General features: G+C 40.9%; 1 protein-coding gene across 1 annotated transcript; it reads right to left on the bottom strand.

Moving 5' to 3' along the window:
* Positions 1–536: 536 nt before the first annotated feature.
* NANS (N-acetylneuraminate synthase) lies at positions 537–9,839 on the bottom strand. Its single transcript, XM_064403740.1, has 6 exons — positions 9,649–9,839; positions 8,082–8,297; positions 4,909–5,008; positions 4,503–4,657; positions 3,356–3,622; positions 537–2,279 (listed from the first exon to the last, which is right to left on the bottom strand). The coding sequence occupies exons 1-6, from the start codon at positions 9,778–9,780 to the stop codon at positions 2,070–2,072; spliced, it is 1,080 nt and encodes a 359-aa protein (XP_064259810.1). The 5' UTR covers positions 9,781–9,839; the 3' UTR covers positions 537–2,069.
* Positions 9,840–16,813: the final 6,974 nt, after the last annotated feature.

Here is a 16,813-nt window from a genome sequence, read left to right as displayed (position 1 = left end):
GGAAAAATCAAAGTCTGTCACTGACTTTTGGAAGGTCCCTTCTGAAACTGGAGCTTCTGTGGCCACATTTAGTAGTCACTAGCTGGTCTTACATGTGACAGACACTCTGAACTGGACTTATTCGTGGCCCTATTCTTTCTATTGAATGGAAGCATGAGAAAAAGCTGGGTACAATCCCTAACACAGGATGAAATGCCTGCAGGGCTAACAGCTGCAATAAAAACACCAGGCGAGAGGTGCATTTGTGGCCTATTTATCTTTGTGTCCAATTTTCAACATTCACATAAAACTAGGGGACACAGCTTGCAACTTTCTGTATAAGGGTATTTCTCTCCTCACCAATACATTAATGTAAAGTCCTGGAAATTTCTGGAGCTTTTGCTTACAGCAATCTCCAGGACCAGCCCAGAGTGAAAAACCACTGCTACTTGAAACTGGTCAGGTAATCTTAAGAGTATTCAAATACTAAAGGCCCTGCATCACCAGTGCTGGCAAAGGCAAGGTCTGACCATAGGCTAAAATGCAGAAACAAGAGCTTGTTTTATAAGCTAAATTTATTTCTCAAATTTGAAATGAAAAAAAAAAAATCTTTTAACAATTGAGTAGTTTTTTAATGTAAGGCAAGCATACTGCATCAGTCACAGCTCATATTTGGTCAAGTATATGACTCAACCTCTGTTTCCCCATTTAAAGATATGGATACAGTTTCCTCAGAATTGCACAAGGGTAAACATTTTGAAAGTAAACAGTTTACAGGTACAAAACCACTCACCACCAAATTCAAGATACTTTACCAAGGTAGCAAGTTCCAAGTAACCATCACTAGTAAATGATTCCACCACAGAAAAAAAGGAGATTAATTATTGCAAAGCAGTTCTAGGCTAAACAAGGCAGTTGAAGAATGAATGGTTTGCAGCGGCTGCTATACGTCTCCCTTCTGGTCAAAGGGAAAAGGAGCAGGCGACAGGAGTGGCATTGCATTTCTCACTTGAAAAGTGAGAAGCTGGGATGCAAGAGCAGACCACACAAATCATATTCTGGCCATCATGCTGAAGCATAATAGTGTGATGTAGTCAGGCAGTCAGCCTCTGCCATCTCACATACCAGTGCCAGGAGAAAAATCCCAGTGTAGAGGATTTGCTGGTTAGTAGAGAAAAAAAAAACCAAACTGCTCAAACTTCACCAGCATTTGGCTTCCTACCTGAGAAGTTGTCCCCCAGGTCCAACAAAGGCACCCAAATGCTCTGCAGAATTGACTTAATATTCCAGACTTCACTCAATTTGCAATAGATGCTTTTCAGAATTTCTGAAGCATAAGTTAAACTTATTTCCACTGATTCATCTCAGATCTACTTTTCTTCCCTGCTCAATCTCTCTGGCTTGCCTTTTAGCCTTCCAGTCCACAAAAGGCTCTCTTGCCCCTTAAATGGGACTTTTCTAAATATCCCTATGCTTCCTTTCCTGGTAGTGTCTCTTGAGAACTTAGCTTTCTCAAGAAGCCCACGGAATACAGATTCCTGCAACCTACTGCTTTATCATAACACTTTTAAGACTTCCATCTGAAAAAAAAAACCAAAACATCCAGCTTGCATTTGTAGCTTTCTGTTTGGGGTAAACTTTCACTTATCTGTATTCAACTCCAACCAGAGTCCTGCTATCACGGGGTGAGGCAAATGGCAGAAAAGAGAGGTGTATTAAAAGACACAGGGCTAGAACAATTCAAAGTGTAGACAAAATTCTCATAATTTACTGCATTCTTAACAGAAAAGGGAAGCTGGAAAGCAGCAGACTGTGGTCTTTTATTTGGCAGAACTCCAAATTAATCTAGGCTGAATGAAATGGAGAAGAGAAGATCACGGCATTTCCTAGGCACAATGCTATACAGTTTCTAATAAAATTGTCATAATTTATATCCCCTTGCTTCTGAAATTTCCTGCTAATGAGAACCTGAAAATTTTAATCTCTTTGCACTCTCATAATTACACCCCTTTCTTCTAATCTACCATGCTGCTATTCTCAAACAAGATACATGGTAGGACATTCAGAAATATGGAATGGTGTGCTTTAGTTTAGCACTTCACTTTTTTTACATGATTTTCCACTACTTGCTCAGTGATGGTTTCATCTTCTTCAATATTTTTTTTAACCTTCTGGCCCACCAGATCAAAGATGCATTCTGGGGGAAATCCCTTTGGCTCTCCCACCTTCACCGTCAGCATGTCAAGTGTCAATATTGCACCTTCAGGAATTGCCACTTTTGCCACTACCGACTTTCCCAGCTACAGGGAGAAAAAAAACAAAACAAACCAATGTTGTAGTTAAATACATTGCTAGCTTAGTATAACATTAAATGATGAAAAATATTCTTCAGTTATTTTAGAACAGGTTGTATAGAACTGCTTTCTCCATTACTTATTCCAAATGAAGATTAATTTAGCATGGTTACTCTCATTCTAACTAGGCTGTGAGGAACATGCAGATGTTTTCTGAAACTGGACAGTGGTTCACTGGAATTTTTTAAAATCACAGTGGAGGGAATCTGATTAGAATGACTGGTATTTTAGCTTAGTATAAAAGCAGCTCATATAAAATCATAGTGATATTACTCCTATTACTATTGCCAAGTACCTGGCACTGGTGAGGCCACACCTCGAATCCCGTGTCCAGTTCTGGGCCCCTGACTACAAGGACACTGAAGTGCTGGAGTGAATCCAGAGAAGGGCCACGAAGCTGGTGAAAGGTCTGGAGCAAAAGTCCTATGAGAAGTGGCTGAGGGAGCTGGGGGTGTTTAGCCTGGAGAAAAGGAAGCTCAGAGGGGACCTTATCACTGTCTACAACTCCATGAAAGGAGGCGGTAGTCAGGTGGGGAGTGGCCTCTTCCAGGCAGCAAGTGACAGAACAAGAGAAAATCGCCTCAAGCTGTGCCAGGGGAGGGTTAGATTAGATATTAGGAAAAATTTCTTCTCTAAAAGGGTGATCAAGCACTCAAACAGTCTAGAACATGGAAGCAGTTGAGACATGATCCCCGGAGTTATTTAAAATGTGCAGACATGGCACTTAGGAACATACATTAGCGGTTGGACTTGGCAGTGTTAGGTTGGACTAAATGACCTCATGGGTCTTTTCCAACCTAAATGATTCCATGCTGTTACTCAACTTAGTTAACAACTGGATGATAAACGTAGAACTCTATTATAATCAAAATTGCCAACATTATGCAGTGTGAAATTTTCTAAGTGCAGAGGCAGAAACACTACTGCAATAAACAATTGGCAAACTATTTTTCTGAATACAGAATTATTAGCTATAGGTCTAAATTAGTTGCAGGTTTACACAAACCAAAATCAAAAGTTACCTTTTCATTGCAAGCCATTTCACAGGGCAAGAGCTGTTTGATTGGAGAGCCCATTGCTTTTTCCACAGTACGGATGGCTTTCACTAACTCTGCCAGTTCATTTGGCTCCAGAGATGCTTGGTGGTCGCTTCCTTTCCATGTTTTGTCAAGAGTCACGTGGCGTTCCAGTACTTTGGCACCCATAGCAACAGCTGCCACTGAAATGGCTATGCCAGTTTCATGCCCCGAATAGCCAATGGGGATATCAGGAAAAGCTGACTGATATGCCTTAAATCATGATAGAGTTGGTCTGAATTACCAAGGTAGCAGTTTCAAAAACAAAGCAAATTTAACAGTGATAATTGCAGTGGACAAATACTGTGCCATAAAACAAGCAGTTGGTTATGCAGAGAATGCAACCTTTTAAATTCAACAAGTCACACTGCATTACCGATCACCACATTCCAAATTTGATTAATATTACCAATACTGACAAGAAAAAGGAAGCATGTTCTCTTCTACAACATACCTTTCTCCTTTTAATTCAGTTCTACTATTCAAGGTCTTCAAAGCCTGTATCAGTGTAAGCAATAGTAATAGTATCCTGTTTTTATCCAAGAACCCAGTGGATTGGTTAAACTTAATCTGTATCCAAAACACATTTGTTCAACATTGTATTTAAAATCTGAAGCAACTTTTTAATCCACACATAGCGAACAGTCACCACATCCTAAAGGCACTTAAGCACAGCCAAGTGTCATTCTATTAAAAATAATATACTATGTGTGCATAGGTCTAAGGTAGTGCTTGAACACTGGCCAGTTTGGGAAAACTTTCTTACATCACTATTTGGCATATCCAAGTAACATTTCAAATGAAGAAAACTATAGAAGGGTTGAACATGGCTCAGGGTTAACCTGATAACCACGTTATGTTTTCCTCTGTTGAACTGTGAATACTCCAGCAATATCCTTTACCATATTCCTCAAAGATGAGTTCTCCTAAAAAAGGAGGATATTTTTACTTCAGTGTGCATTAGAGGAATGTGACACACCTTGTAACTTCTCAGAAGCAAATTCCAGCACAAGACCTGGAAGTGTATCTCAGTAAAAGGACAGAGCCCTTCCCTGCTACCCTACCCACAGCACGCTCTGGGTTACTTGCTCACCGATATAACACGGAGATTGACGTTCTCTGGCTCAAGCGGGTATGCACTGGTGCACTGCAGGAAGCAGAAGTTTGGATTTATGGGCTTCACAATCTGATAAACCTGATGCATTGTGTTCATCGACTGCATCCCACTGGAAATCACCATTGGGCGACCTAGCCATTAGAAAATATGCATAAGTTTTGTCCTAGGTCTACAATAAAGCTACCCAAGATTAAATTAAATTCTTTTAAGTAAATTAATTCAGTAAAACTAGAAAAGAACTCCGGGTAAAACTTTTTTTTCAAAGTCTGAAATTTAAAGAAACTTCAGATTTTTTCCCAAAAATCAACTGAAGGAAAAATGTAATAACAAAGCTACTGAGAAATTGTGAGGTTCACCAAGACAGCTCAAAGAAAATGCCTACCTTTCTTTGCAGTCTTTTCCAAATATGGAAAATTATTTGTATCTCCTGACCCTACTTTAAAAAATGGAACATCCAGTTCATGTAGAAATTCCACAGCCATCTACAAGGAAAAGAAATCATGTTTTAACACTCCACTTCAGCTGGATCAAGGGATAAAGAACTACTGTGCTTGGAAATAAACAACCCTTTAACACATCAAACTCCAAGCTTAATTGAACAGGTTGGTATTATACACAGTATTATACATAAAGAACACTGCTCCTGAAGTAACATTTGCTGACTTGATAATATTAGTTTCTGATTTCCCTCCAGGTGGAGTATAATTATGATGACCTTTTTTTATACCCTTATTTTAGTGCAAAGTTTTAACTGGGATCACTCTCTCAAGGCAGTTTCTGGTCTCACCAGCTGTACAGTGTGCTGCTTAGTACAAGTGAGCTCCACCTCAGCTTGAAAATGAACCTGTGTATCACAGCATTCTTGCTTTTTTTTCCCCTCTTTCTTTAAACACTACCAGAGAGAGCAACTACCTGCAGATGGAAGTCTGCCTGTTGAAGAAGAAATGTGATACAAGCATGTACAGAGTTTTCCTGCCACACACGTCCTGCAGGTCAGAAATATTAAGCAAGAGTGTTTAAAACTACGGACAGCAGAATAGATTCATCATACTGAAAACCTGTATGGGCATATCAAATAAGCATCAGGAAAAAAACCCAAAAGTGCCCAAAAAAGGGAAATCCAAAATTAGTTTGCTTTTAGGAGAGATACTAGACAATAAAATATACCAAAGTAAAGACTATAAAACTGGTTATTTAAATGCTAATTACACTCTGCCTTTGTCTAAAAATATGAGTGCTATAATGAAGACAAAATCAAGAATTATTAGAGGCTTCCTGAAAACAGGTATTACATCAGTAAGTGACCTTTTAAAAATTAGTACTTTATTGGAAGAAAACTTAAATTCCAAACCTATCACAGGCAAGAGGTATTTAAATCCTCCATTCACCTCTGGGGAAAATAATAAAAAAATGAAATAGTTACCTTTGCCCCTGTCAATCACCCACAAACATTTTAATTTCTTCAGCTCTTTCCTTGTTTCCTTAAGGCCAGAAAAAGAATGCTAATATCCACGAAGATAATCACATCTTATTCAGTCTAATTGTTCTACCATCAGTATGATGGCGATTAAATTTCTTGTACCTGTTATATATTTAATATATAAACTATTTAATATAGTTTATTCAGATGTATTGTGTGTAAAGACAATATTAAAAAGGCACAGATCCTATCTCAGGAGATGGCAAAAAATTAAATATGACAGGTAGACTTTGCATCTATGGCCACTCTTCATTAGGTAAATATCTCTTGAAAATTAGCAGCTCTTCTTTAAGAGATTCAAGAACCAGGAAGTAATTTCAAATAAGAAGAATGACATTAAAGGGAGTGGTTCAATGAGATCCTGCTTTGTCTCCAGTACACACTGGAACAGAACAGATAAAGAAGTTATTCATAGACTTTTTTATTTATTTCACACATCACTTAAATGATTTCCTCTTATACTTAAACACACAATTTAACCTCTTTGACATAACTGGACTTCCAGAGATTATGTTAAATTTACAGAAGTTAATGTATAAAAACTTTCAGAAGTTAATGTATTCTTAAAGAGTTTTTATGTCAGTTTATGCAATATTTTAAGTTCCAAAGCCCTGTCCTGCAGAAAAACCACCAGCAATATTAGGAGCTGTGTAATGTAATTACTGCTCAAAAAGAAGGAACAAACATGTATCACTTCTGTTAATTAACCGATAAAGCCACATACAAAGTAGCACAGCAGAGAAAAAGAGGGATCCCAGCAGAAGAAAATTATCTTAGCTGCTGCCTATAAAAGGTGTTCTGTGTTGCACTACAGCCTTTAGAAGCCAGAGGTTTTGACATCAAAGAAGGAATGTAGGTTTTTTTTTTTCTCTCCAAAGGCACGTGGGTATTTTAAGATCCCAGATACAGAAGTCCAAGACTCCTGGGTTCATTTACTCCTTTCTTAAAGGAGTGCATGTTGTTCAACAGGTTTTCTAGATGTGAAGATAGCAGTAAAAAAACATCACTACACTCTCTTTTCACAGATCTATTTCTGAATCCGTGGCACTGAGTTATTGCCATATACATACAACATATTTGTCTATCGTCAGATGAAGAGGGAAAACAAATTATAAAAAATAACACTGATATATCAGGAATTGTCTCTGATTGCAAGAGTGAGACACTGAACAGATCGCCTTAAAACATGAAGTAAATCACATCCTTGTCCTATCCTGGATGTGTCTACTTCCAGAAAGCCACGGACATTGCTCTGCTGGCCATATGCAAGAGTGGCTATCTTACTTCTGGTAGGGTCTCTTTCCATTTGGGTCTCTGTATTTTCCAGGCCACAAAGAAAAATGAATCTGTAATCTCTCATCTGTATTGAAGTTCAAGTGCTACTTGACCTTTACAGCTTACACGTATCAACTGTATGTTGCATTTGTTAATACTGTCACTACCATTATTCTGAGGCAAGTGACATGCCACAGCTACATGCCTTAAGAGGGAACAGCAGCAGGAGTTTCGTGGAGTTCTGAAGCTGGCGACTGACTGTTCAAGAGCCCACTGGCAAAAATCAGTAAATGATTCAGCAGTAACAGGACAAGGTGCTGAGCCCCTTCATGAAATTAGTAAAAGAAATAGGGGCATAAACACTTCTGCTGCTTAGAAACACCACAGCTGTCTAGTAAAAGAAAAAAAGAGGGAAATAATAGGGGTTAGATCAAGAAAGGAACCTGGTTTAAAAACAGAAGGAAGTTTGATATGCTTGAAACCAACACACCAGACAACACTGGAGAGCAGTCTGATTGCCATCCTGATCTACACTCTCAAAGCCTCAATTGTTTATGAAGGTCAAAATGAAGCCTTCTCCCTAATATTACTTACTGTGTATAAGTATCTCAATACATGTGGCATGTCTTCCAAAATATTCAGCCAACCACTGTAGAGACAGGTGAACTGGAAAATTACTCTAGGTCTCTCAGTTGGAAATTGATTTTATATTCTTTTTGTGTAAGAACTATCACACCTAAGTCATACCCAACAGACATAAAAACCAGACTCCCCTTGTCATTCCAGTATGGCTTACATACCTCATCCATGCCAGAAGCTGTGAAGAAAATGCCAATCTCCTCTGCATACTTCTTTAGCTCTCTATATTGGTCATGACTGAACTCCAAGTGGCGCTTGTGCTCCCCATAAGTCTTTCCCCATGAGTGTTTAGAGGTGTAGGGCCTTTCTAAGGCTTTCTTGTTGAATTTGTACTCCAGCTCACTCTTCTGGAACTTAGCACAGTCTGCTCCACAGTCCTGCAAAACAAGCTGGTGCACACTGAGTGGAAGTGCAAGTGAACCTGCACTCACCTAACTCTGAATGCAAGGAGCGAGTAACTGATGGGCTCATCTGTTGTGCAGTTTTCACATTATCATCACAGCAATCAGAGAAGGGGTAATGAACACAGAGTGACTGTGGACCTACACATGCATGAACCCTTTTATTTCAAAGTCCCAATACACTTAGTAGAGCAGCAGTTCAGAGAAATCACATTAAACATATAAAACTACTTAGCTATGCAAGTTGCTTATTCAAAGAGTTGACTTCTGTGGTGTTTCTCCCAGATTAGCTGTCCCTGATAATGTTACTTTATAAAAGAACACAGGATTCTGTAGAACAAGGAGTATGAATCTGAAATTCATAGAATCATCAAGGCTGGAAGAAACGTTCAAGACCATCCAGTCCAACCATCCACCTGGCATCACCAGAGTTACCCTAGATCACATCACTAGCACCAGACACTCTTGAACACCTCCAGGAATAATAATTCATTTGACGGAATAATTCATTTGAAGTCACACAGCGAAGACAAATTCTCATTAGAGCAGTCTCCACTTTCACCCCAGTCACAAAACTGAATACACCATGCCCTGAGCTGTGATGATGTGTGGTTTTCTATCTAATGGATATAACATCAAATTTGAAAGCAGTTTGGCTGTCTTATTGGATTACACAAGTTTTACTGCAATAAAGCCTTGATGTCAACCAAGTCAAACTGGAGGTTCATTAGAGATGGTTCAGCAGTTGCCTGATACTTCCTAAATTCCCTGTAAGCTCATGCCCCAGCTGCAGGGCTGCAGCCATGACACAAGACCACAGAATGAATTAGTTGGAAAAGACCTCTGAGATCACTGAGTCCTTCAGGTGACCGAACACCACCTTGTCAAACAGACCACAGCACCAAGTGCCACGTCCAGTCTTTCCTTAAATACCTCCACGGACAGCGACTCCACCACGTCCCCGGGCAGCCCATTCCGATATCTGTTCGGCCTTTCTGTGAAGAAATTCCTCCTCACGTCTAGCCTTAACCTCTGTGGCACAGCTTGAGGCCACGTCTTCTCATCCTGTCACTGGCTGCCTGGCAGAAGAGGCCGACCCCCACCCGGCCACAAGCTCCTCTCAGGGAGTTGCAGAGAGTGATGATAGCCTGAGCCTCCTTTTCTCCAGGCTGAACAACCACAGCTCCCTCGGCCGCTCCTCAGTGGACAAGCACTTCAGACCCTTCAAAGTCAAACGCAAGGGTCTCCCTGCAGACAACCTGTGCTTGGAATAAACCCAGGCCGCGCCCCGGCGCTCTCGCTCACCCGCCTCCCCCCCGGCGCGCACCTTGACCATGCGGATCATGCGCTTGGCGATCTCCAGGTCGCCCTGGTGGTTCTGCCCGATCTCGGCGATGATGAAGCAGGGCTGGTCGCCGCCGACGCGCCGCCCGGGGCACAGCTCGAACTCGCGAGCCATGGCGAGATGGCGGCAGCCCCACGGCCCGCCCGCGACTGCGCCGCCGCTCCCGGCCCCGCCGCGCCTTCTCCCAGCCGCACCAATCGGCGCCGCCGCTCCCGGTGCTGCCGCGCCTCTTCCCAGCCGCACCAATCGGCGCCGCCGCTCCCGGTCCGGCCGCGCCTTCTCCCCGCCGCGGCAATCGGCGCCGCCACTCCGGGTCCGGCCGCGCCTTCTCCCCGCCGCGGCAATCGGCGCCGCCGGCGGGCGCACTCTCCCTCCCGCACGGACGCCTGCCGGCCGGCAGGGGGCGGCGCGGCACCGCGCCCTCAGCGCTTCCCGGCCTGCGCGGGGACGCGGGCAGCGCCGCTCGGCAGCGGCTTCCCGGGAAACGCACCAGCTGGTGCTCCACCCAAGAGACCCTTAAAATTTAACAGGGATGGTGACTCCATCCCCCCCGGGAAATCTATTGCAGTGCCTGACCACTCGGACAGTGACTTTTTTTTTTTCCTAATACCCAATCTGAGTATCCCCTGTCTCACCGTAAGTCCATTTCCTCTTGGCTTCTCGCTGCAGGCCTGGCAGGAGACACCGACCTCCACCTCAGTACACCCTCCTTTCAGGAGTTATAGAGACTTGGTTCAAACAGAATTCCCGTGATACATGGAAATAAGTGGTAAAACGTGAAGCAATGGTCAAGGCCACTTCCGAGATTATTTTACTCCAAAATCCTTCTCTGACTGACATGCAGATACACTTCTGACATTCTGGGCCTATCTGTGAGGTTTCCCTTGGTCAAAACTGTCAATCCTTGAGTTGATATTCATCTTCCTTTCTCAAGCCGCTTTTCATTGTTTTGTTAAGGCGTCGAGATAAGCATGTTTCCTTTTTATATATTCTAAAGCTATAGTTTCAAAGATCCTTACTACAAGCAATATTCTAAAATTATTCTTCAAAAGGTTATTATTGCAAAACTCTTTAAGGCTTAGCTAGAAGTAGAAAGTTCCTGTGAAACAGCAACATCCTTAAAGCTTTAATTCAAATGCTCCTAAATCAACTTAAGACCTATAAAGGTTAATTGCAAACAAAGGATAGGTTCAAAGGCCTTCTTCCATGCTTTACTTCCTCAGTTATTTATTAGAATTGTCTTTATAACTGTCCCATGGTCAGTTTCCACACATATCACAATCACAGATACACACGTTGCCTGTATGTACCTGACACGAAACACAGCTTGGTATTTCACAATTACATTGACTACAGTCACAGGTGGATACAAATGCAGGCTTTTTTAGGGGTGCTGAATGACTGTTACAGAAAGAGATCTGAGTAAAATACAGGCCCTATAAAAAAGATTGCATTTATGCAATGGGTAATACGTACTTTATGTTTTTATGAAAATTTCCCAGAGAAAAAAATAGAAGGTTAAAACTATACTGCAGATATTACTGATGTACCCCATATGGGCTAAAGCAGCATAATTCCAGGAATTACACAGACTTGAAAGCCATACTGTAGTCTGCTGAACTTTAGGATACTAAAAATTAACAGTTTATGAAAGCACCTGACACTCAGTATTGGCTATGCAAAACAATTTGTGAATGTAACATTAATACTGCATGCATACAAACACTGAGAATAATTATAATGAAGTTTACCCCAAAAGTTTGCTGATTGAAAAACCAGCTCCTTAGGTGTTTCTTAATTGTAGTACCTGAAGCAGGCTTCTAATGCACTATGTTTAACTTAAATTTAGTTTACACTGTAATATATCACCTATCCCATGAGATATTTCTGCAGTTAAACTACACGGCTTGAGGCCAAAAGCCCAGTTTGTTCTTGTAGCTCCTTAGGTGCTCTAGGTTCTTCCTGCATAAACATTTACCACCAGCTCCACAGAACAGACACACCCTTCTTTCCTGGGGCAAGTTCCTCGTTCAGTCATCAGGTGAAGAAGCAGGAAAAAAATGCCTCCAGAACACAAGTAATTAACTTCCGGAATAATTTTGCAATGACGTAATAACATTTTGCATATTATAGCCTAAAAATGACAGAAGACTGAGCCCCTGTGGTTTTAATTATTCAGTATTAAAGCAGTACAATGGAAGGTAAAATGACACGCAGTGAGATATATATACACATACATAAATATTTCTAATGTAAAGCACTAAAGTAAGAAACAAATAATAATAGTACAGAAATTGTGAACTATTCCAACCCAGGCAGTTTTACACTCCCTAACACTTCCTAATAAAAGTCTGGCCACAATACTTCCAACATTGTATTCTGTGAAGCTGTTTCTGTGTGATGTGTAAAACCCTAGTTCTGCTGCAGGTTTGTCTTTTATTGCAGTGGGAGAGCCAAGTCACGCTGAGGATTTGATGGATGTATTTAGAGACAATAATGAGAAGCATACAGAGAATACAATGGAATACTTCCAGCTGGAAGGGACCTACAGTGATTGTTTAGTGCAATTGCTTGACCATTTCACTGACTGCTTGTCAGTGTGATGGTTGTCACACTGATAGTTATCACACAAGGCACACTGAATATACATGCAGTAATGCTTAATTCAGGAATTACAGAGCTTGAGACCACGAGTGCATGTAGTTTATGTACTCAGACACAGACTTCTGTACAGACTTAAAACTTGACTGGCATGATAAAAGGTATTTGAAGAGCCTTTGTCCTTGAAACAGATTAGGCACTTGCAGCTTTAATATAGTTTTTAGGAAGAAAATTCCATGATAATCCAGTGATGGCAACCATTTGCCAGCAGCAAATCAAGATCTAGTACATTTCCAAAAAGCTTGACTTTGTTAGTGGATTTTAATTCTCTGGCCTCATTTCCTTGGAGGGTATACTATGCAGTTCTGGGGGTGTTAACTTCACATGGCCACATAATCTATTTTTCTTATTCATAAACAGTGTATAGACTACATGCGCTTGTTGTTTGATTGCTTCCTCATCCTCCTTGTTATGTCTAAAGAAGTGTTCTCAGCACTTAAGGTTATAATTGTCAAGAACCAGAAGCTGATTGCCAGTGAGATGTTTATAGCCTCATGGCCTCTGTTTTTAGCCTGTGCACATATTTTCAAGGTCTCTTATATTACCCCACACTTAAAATCTACATCATAACAAGACACCTGGTACCCAACTTCAGTTTGCACTGAGTAAATTCACTCAAACTAATAACAAACCTAACAGCCCACCAGTTCTTGTGGTTTTGCAATGCTAGCATCAATTTTCTTACTAGCAATGACAGTATAATTTTTTTTATGAGGCTATCCAGGCCACAGGTGACAGGCAGTACAACTCCTTGTGGTGACAGCAAGTAGTCGATTTCTGCAGATTTTCTTTATTTCAGCCTGGCATTTGAATTTTAGTTTCCACACAAGTTCTGACAAGCTAAGAAAACCAGCATGTTTCCCTTTTGCTCTGACCAACTTTCTTATGCAACTTTGAGAACAGGCCTGTGTACTGGAAATGTGTCCAGATGTGCTAATAGTTCAGTAAATTACAGTAATGGATTGACTTGTCCTTTCACCAGATCTTGTGGAGTTTAAGTAATTTTAAACAACTTTCACAGGAAGAAGTGAGCAATGGAGATTGCATACAATATTTGAGAGGGGTAGCTGGGATGATGTGAATGAGACAACTCTTACAAACAGTGATTAAGGGTTGCAGAGGCAGGAAGGGATTCAGAAGGGAAAAGCTATAAGGAGAAACTAAGGAAGAGTGACAGAATAAAGTGATACTGGTTGATACTGGGCCACTGGATCGCTGAGAATGCTGTGAAGCCCAAAAATCTGAGGAGGATAAGAAGCTGGACTGAAAGCTGGGAGATGGGGGAACTTGAAGGCTACTGCTTTCATGAGAAATGCTGCTGGAAATAGCAGCTGAGGGGACTGAGTCATGAAAATCAGCACTTTTTCTAGTGCTATGAGTAATATGAGACAAATGGGACTATAAATAAGGGGTCTGCATGAGTAGAAGGCAGATGATGTTAAACATCATCTTTTCCCCCCTAAATATCACTAGCAAAGGACTATGATCCATTAGGACATATTGAAAATTGGTAAAGATTTAGAATTTAGCTAGAGACCTACCTAGAGTATATTTCCTCCCTCCTTCTGCACAGCTGTCTTCTCTCCTTCAGTTATTTCCTGAGCTGAAGGGACAGAGATCTGTATGTTCCAACCCTGTGTGTATCACTGGGGTTCACTGGCTTGCAGTTTTTGACTTGACAAGACACATGATCAGGGCTATGACACAAAGCACATGTTTAGGGCTATAAAACCCTCAGATGACAGAGGCTGCTAGTTCTAAGATTTTTCAGTCATCATTTTTGTCTCTTTCAGCATATTTAAACATTGAACTGAACAGTCAGTAAAATAGCTCCCTCAAGAGCAATCTTGCCCCAGACTGTACCAGATGTACTGGAGGTGACTGTCCTAGTCTATATATCTTGTGTTTTACGAGACAGCAGGGAAACAGTGACCAAAGCTTTAGGGAAGAGAAAGCTGGTCCTTAAATCAGCCAGTTCTGGTTTGCTGGTTTTGCTATCAAATTGCTGCACAACACTGGGTTAATCACTAAAATAAGCTTTTCATATCTAATTGTCAATCTGAATTCTTATAGCTGGCTTATTCAAGGCATTATTGTTTAGTTTACAGATCTGTTGAATTCTTACAGCTACAAATCAGTATGAGAAATGTGCTGAACTACCACAATACCTGTATAAAATACCTGGTCTTTGGCATCTCTGAACTGACATTTGGAATAAGTAGACACCATCCAGTCTAATCTGGTTGTACTTCAGTTCTACTCTGCAGGAGCAGAGGAGGAGAATACACTCTGTACATTGAGAGCAGAGAGGGAGAGGACTAATACTCTCACTTTTCTGGGAGGTATGTAAATGTAAATTATTACTTTAAGAAGCCTCCATGCAATTGTAAAAGGCGTAAGCCAGAAATAATACATCTGTTGTCAGAGGAACAGTTGAAAAGTGTGTGATGCAGAAACCCGTGACACACAAAACAGTGAGAATAAACAGAATGTTTGTTTGTCAGCTTAGCTCGGGGCTGTCAGTCTTGCCTCAGTGGTGCTGTAGGAGTGCCAGTCTACATCTCAGCCTCCTGGCCTGCCTGGATGACATTGCTCGTCATTGACCTGCTCATCACTACAGTCTGTGGGCTGAGGTCATAGCCAAACCCATTCTCAGCTGGTTTGTATGTGTTAGCCACAAGTTCCCACTGTAAGAGGCACATCTTTCATCTGAATCCAGTTGCTTTCCTCCAGCAGATCAGAGCCCAGGTGTGCTGTTGCAAAGAAATAGATCTCTTACACTTCCCAGTATTAGAAAGAAAACTGAACTCTGACTGGAAAAATAAACATTCACATAGATTCTACTGCCTTGATTACCCAGGGGAAAAAAGTCAAGTTAATGCATTTTGTGATAAGGCATGTAGATTGTCAGAATGTAGATTCACACTTAAACAGGTGAAAGTGGTACAATAGCTCACCTTCTGTATGAAATTCAGTGTTAAACCTGTTGCTGTTTTCGGAGGGAAATGAGAAGATTTTGGCAGATCCAAGAGCTTCAAAAGAGCTTCAAAAGCTCTTGACTTCCCAGTTTTCCATATAGTCAAACTACCTTTCAAAATTCTTCTAAAAATTAATCAAAAAGGTAAAAAGACCCCTCTGTCAATAAAGAATGGCTTTTCCCTTCTTTTTAATTTCCTTACCTTGGACAGAAAGATGCTTATTGCCTACATAGTTGCAATCAGTTTGGTCAGACAGGCTAGGAAGCTATCATCTGTGGAAAATGAATTTTTCTCTCAGGATAGTTCTGTCAGGTGGGCTGACAAGTCTTCCTTTGGATGTAAGAACTTCACTTGCAGCACATTCTACAACAATAAGAAAATGTGAAGTCAAACAAACATGTCATTGCTTTATGGAATCAGAGATTCTGTTTAATCTTTCACTAGTGAGGAATTCAAAATGTTTTTCTGTGAACTTGTTCTTTAAGAGATGAATGGTAATTACCCTTATTCAGGCTCAAGGAATCCTCCTAAATGGCATTTCAAAGATGATTGAGTGGCCTCACAATGACATCAATCATCTACTTTGCTGGCATGGATGCCAGACAAGTGTAGATTAAGCAAATTTAATAATGTAGGAATTTGAGGCTTTTTGCAGGCTTCAGCAGTTCTACATAGTAACTAGAGGTGTTTTTTTGGTTTGTTTGTTTGTTTGTTTTTGGCAATAAGCCTTTATCCTGAAAAGGAGAATCAATGACCTGGCTTGAAAATGTGTTCCAGAAATACCTGCAAATAGGTATTTTTAATTCTGCCCCTACATAGGGCTTTTTCTTCCTGACAATTAATGAGTTTTGTACCAAGAACTAAAAGGAACCCTTCAAGCACGTTCTTCCTTATTTAATACACCTCTCAGAACGCCACAAAAATGTTGACTTCACCATCTTTATGGAAATGCCACATGCTGTAAGAGTTTTTCCTGTGCACTTCCTCTGGCTCCTTTTAGCAAAGCCAATGCTCTTAAGAAAACTAATGGTAAGGCATTAAAAACCTAGCTCTAGTTTCTGTTTTGTTTCTGAGGAAGTAGTGATCCATGGGGAGCCACATACTACTGCTTCAACTATCAGAAAGACACTTATCTCTACATTGGATTTGTATGCACCTAAATCGAACTCTCCACCTTGGATTATGAGTAAATTTGGAGCACCTTATTAGGTCTGTTGAAATAAAACAACCCTAACTTTCAAAAATCTCAAGACTCTGTACCAGACAAATAGGCTGAACCAGAAAAATTGTCTGGAGCAAAGAAACTTTCCCTGGGTGGAGAAGGACCAGTTTAAGGAGCATATAAACAAACAGGTCTTACATACTCCACCAATGACAAAGCTGACTGATGTCTTTGGGAGTCCACCCTTGACAGTCTTTGAAAGGCCATGGCAACTGGGAATGTCCCTCAAGACTGGAAGAGAGCAAGTGTCACACCTGTCTTCTAGAAAGTCAAAAAAGAACATCAG

The sequence above is a fragment of the Passer domesticus genome, chromosome Z (genome assembly GCF_036417665.1).
Source record: "Passer domesticus isolate bPasDom1 chromosome Z, bPasDom1.hap1, whole genome shotgun sequence".
Lineage (NCBI taxonomy): Eukaryota > Metazoa > Chordata > Aves > Passeriformes > Passeridae > Passer > Passer domesticus.
Note: the sequence above shows the minus strand (reverse complement) of the source record. Positions and strands in the feature narration are given on the sequence as shown.

Bases quoted from the DNA above. Each gene is read 5' to 3' on its own strand.
- NANS (XM_064403740.1), bottom strand. From the start codon at position 9,780: ATGGCTCGCGAGTTCGAGCTGTGCCCCGGGCGGCGCGTCGGCGGCGAC. The intron at 3,623-4,502 runs GTGAGCAAGTAA...TCATGATTTAAG, and splicing joins TCAATCTCCGTGTTATATCG to GCATATCAGTCAGCTTTTCC. The intron at 2,280-3,355 runs GTAACTTTTGAT...TTCTCCCTGTAG, and splicing joins AAATGGCTTGCAATGAAAAG to CTGGGAAAGTCGGTAGTGGC.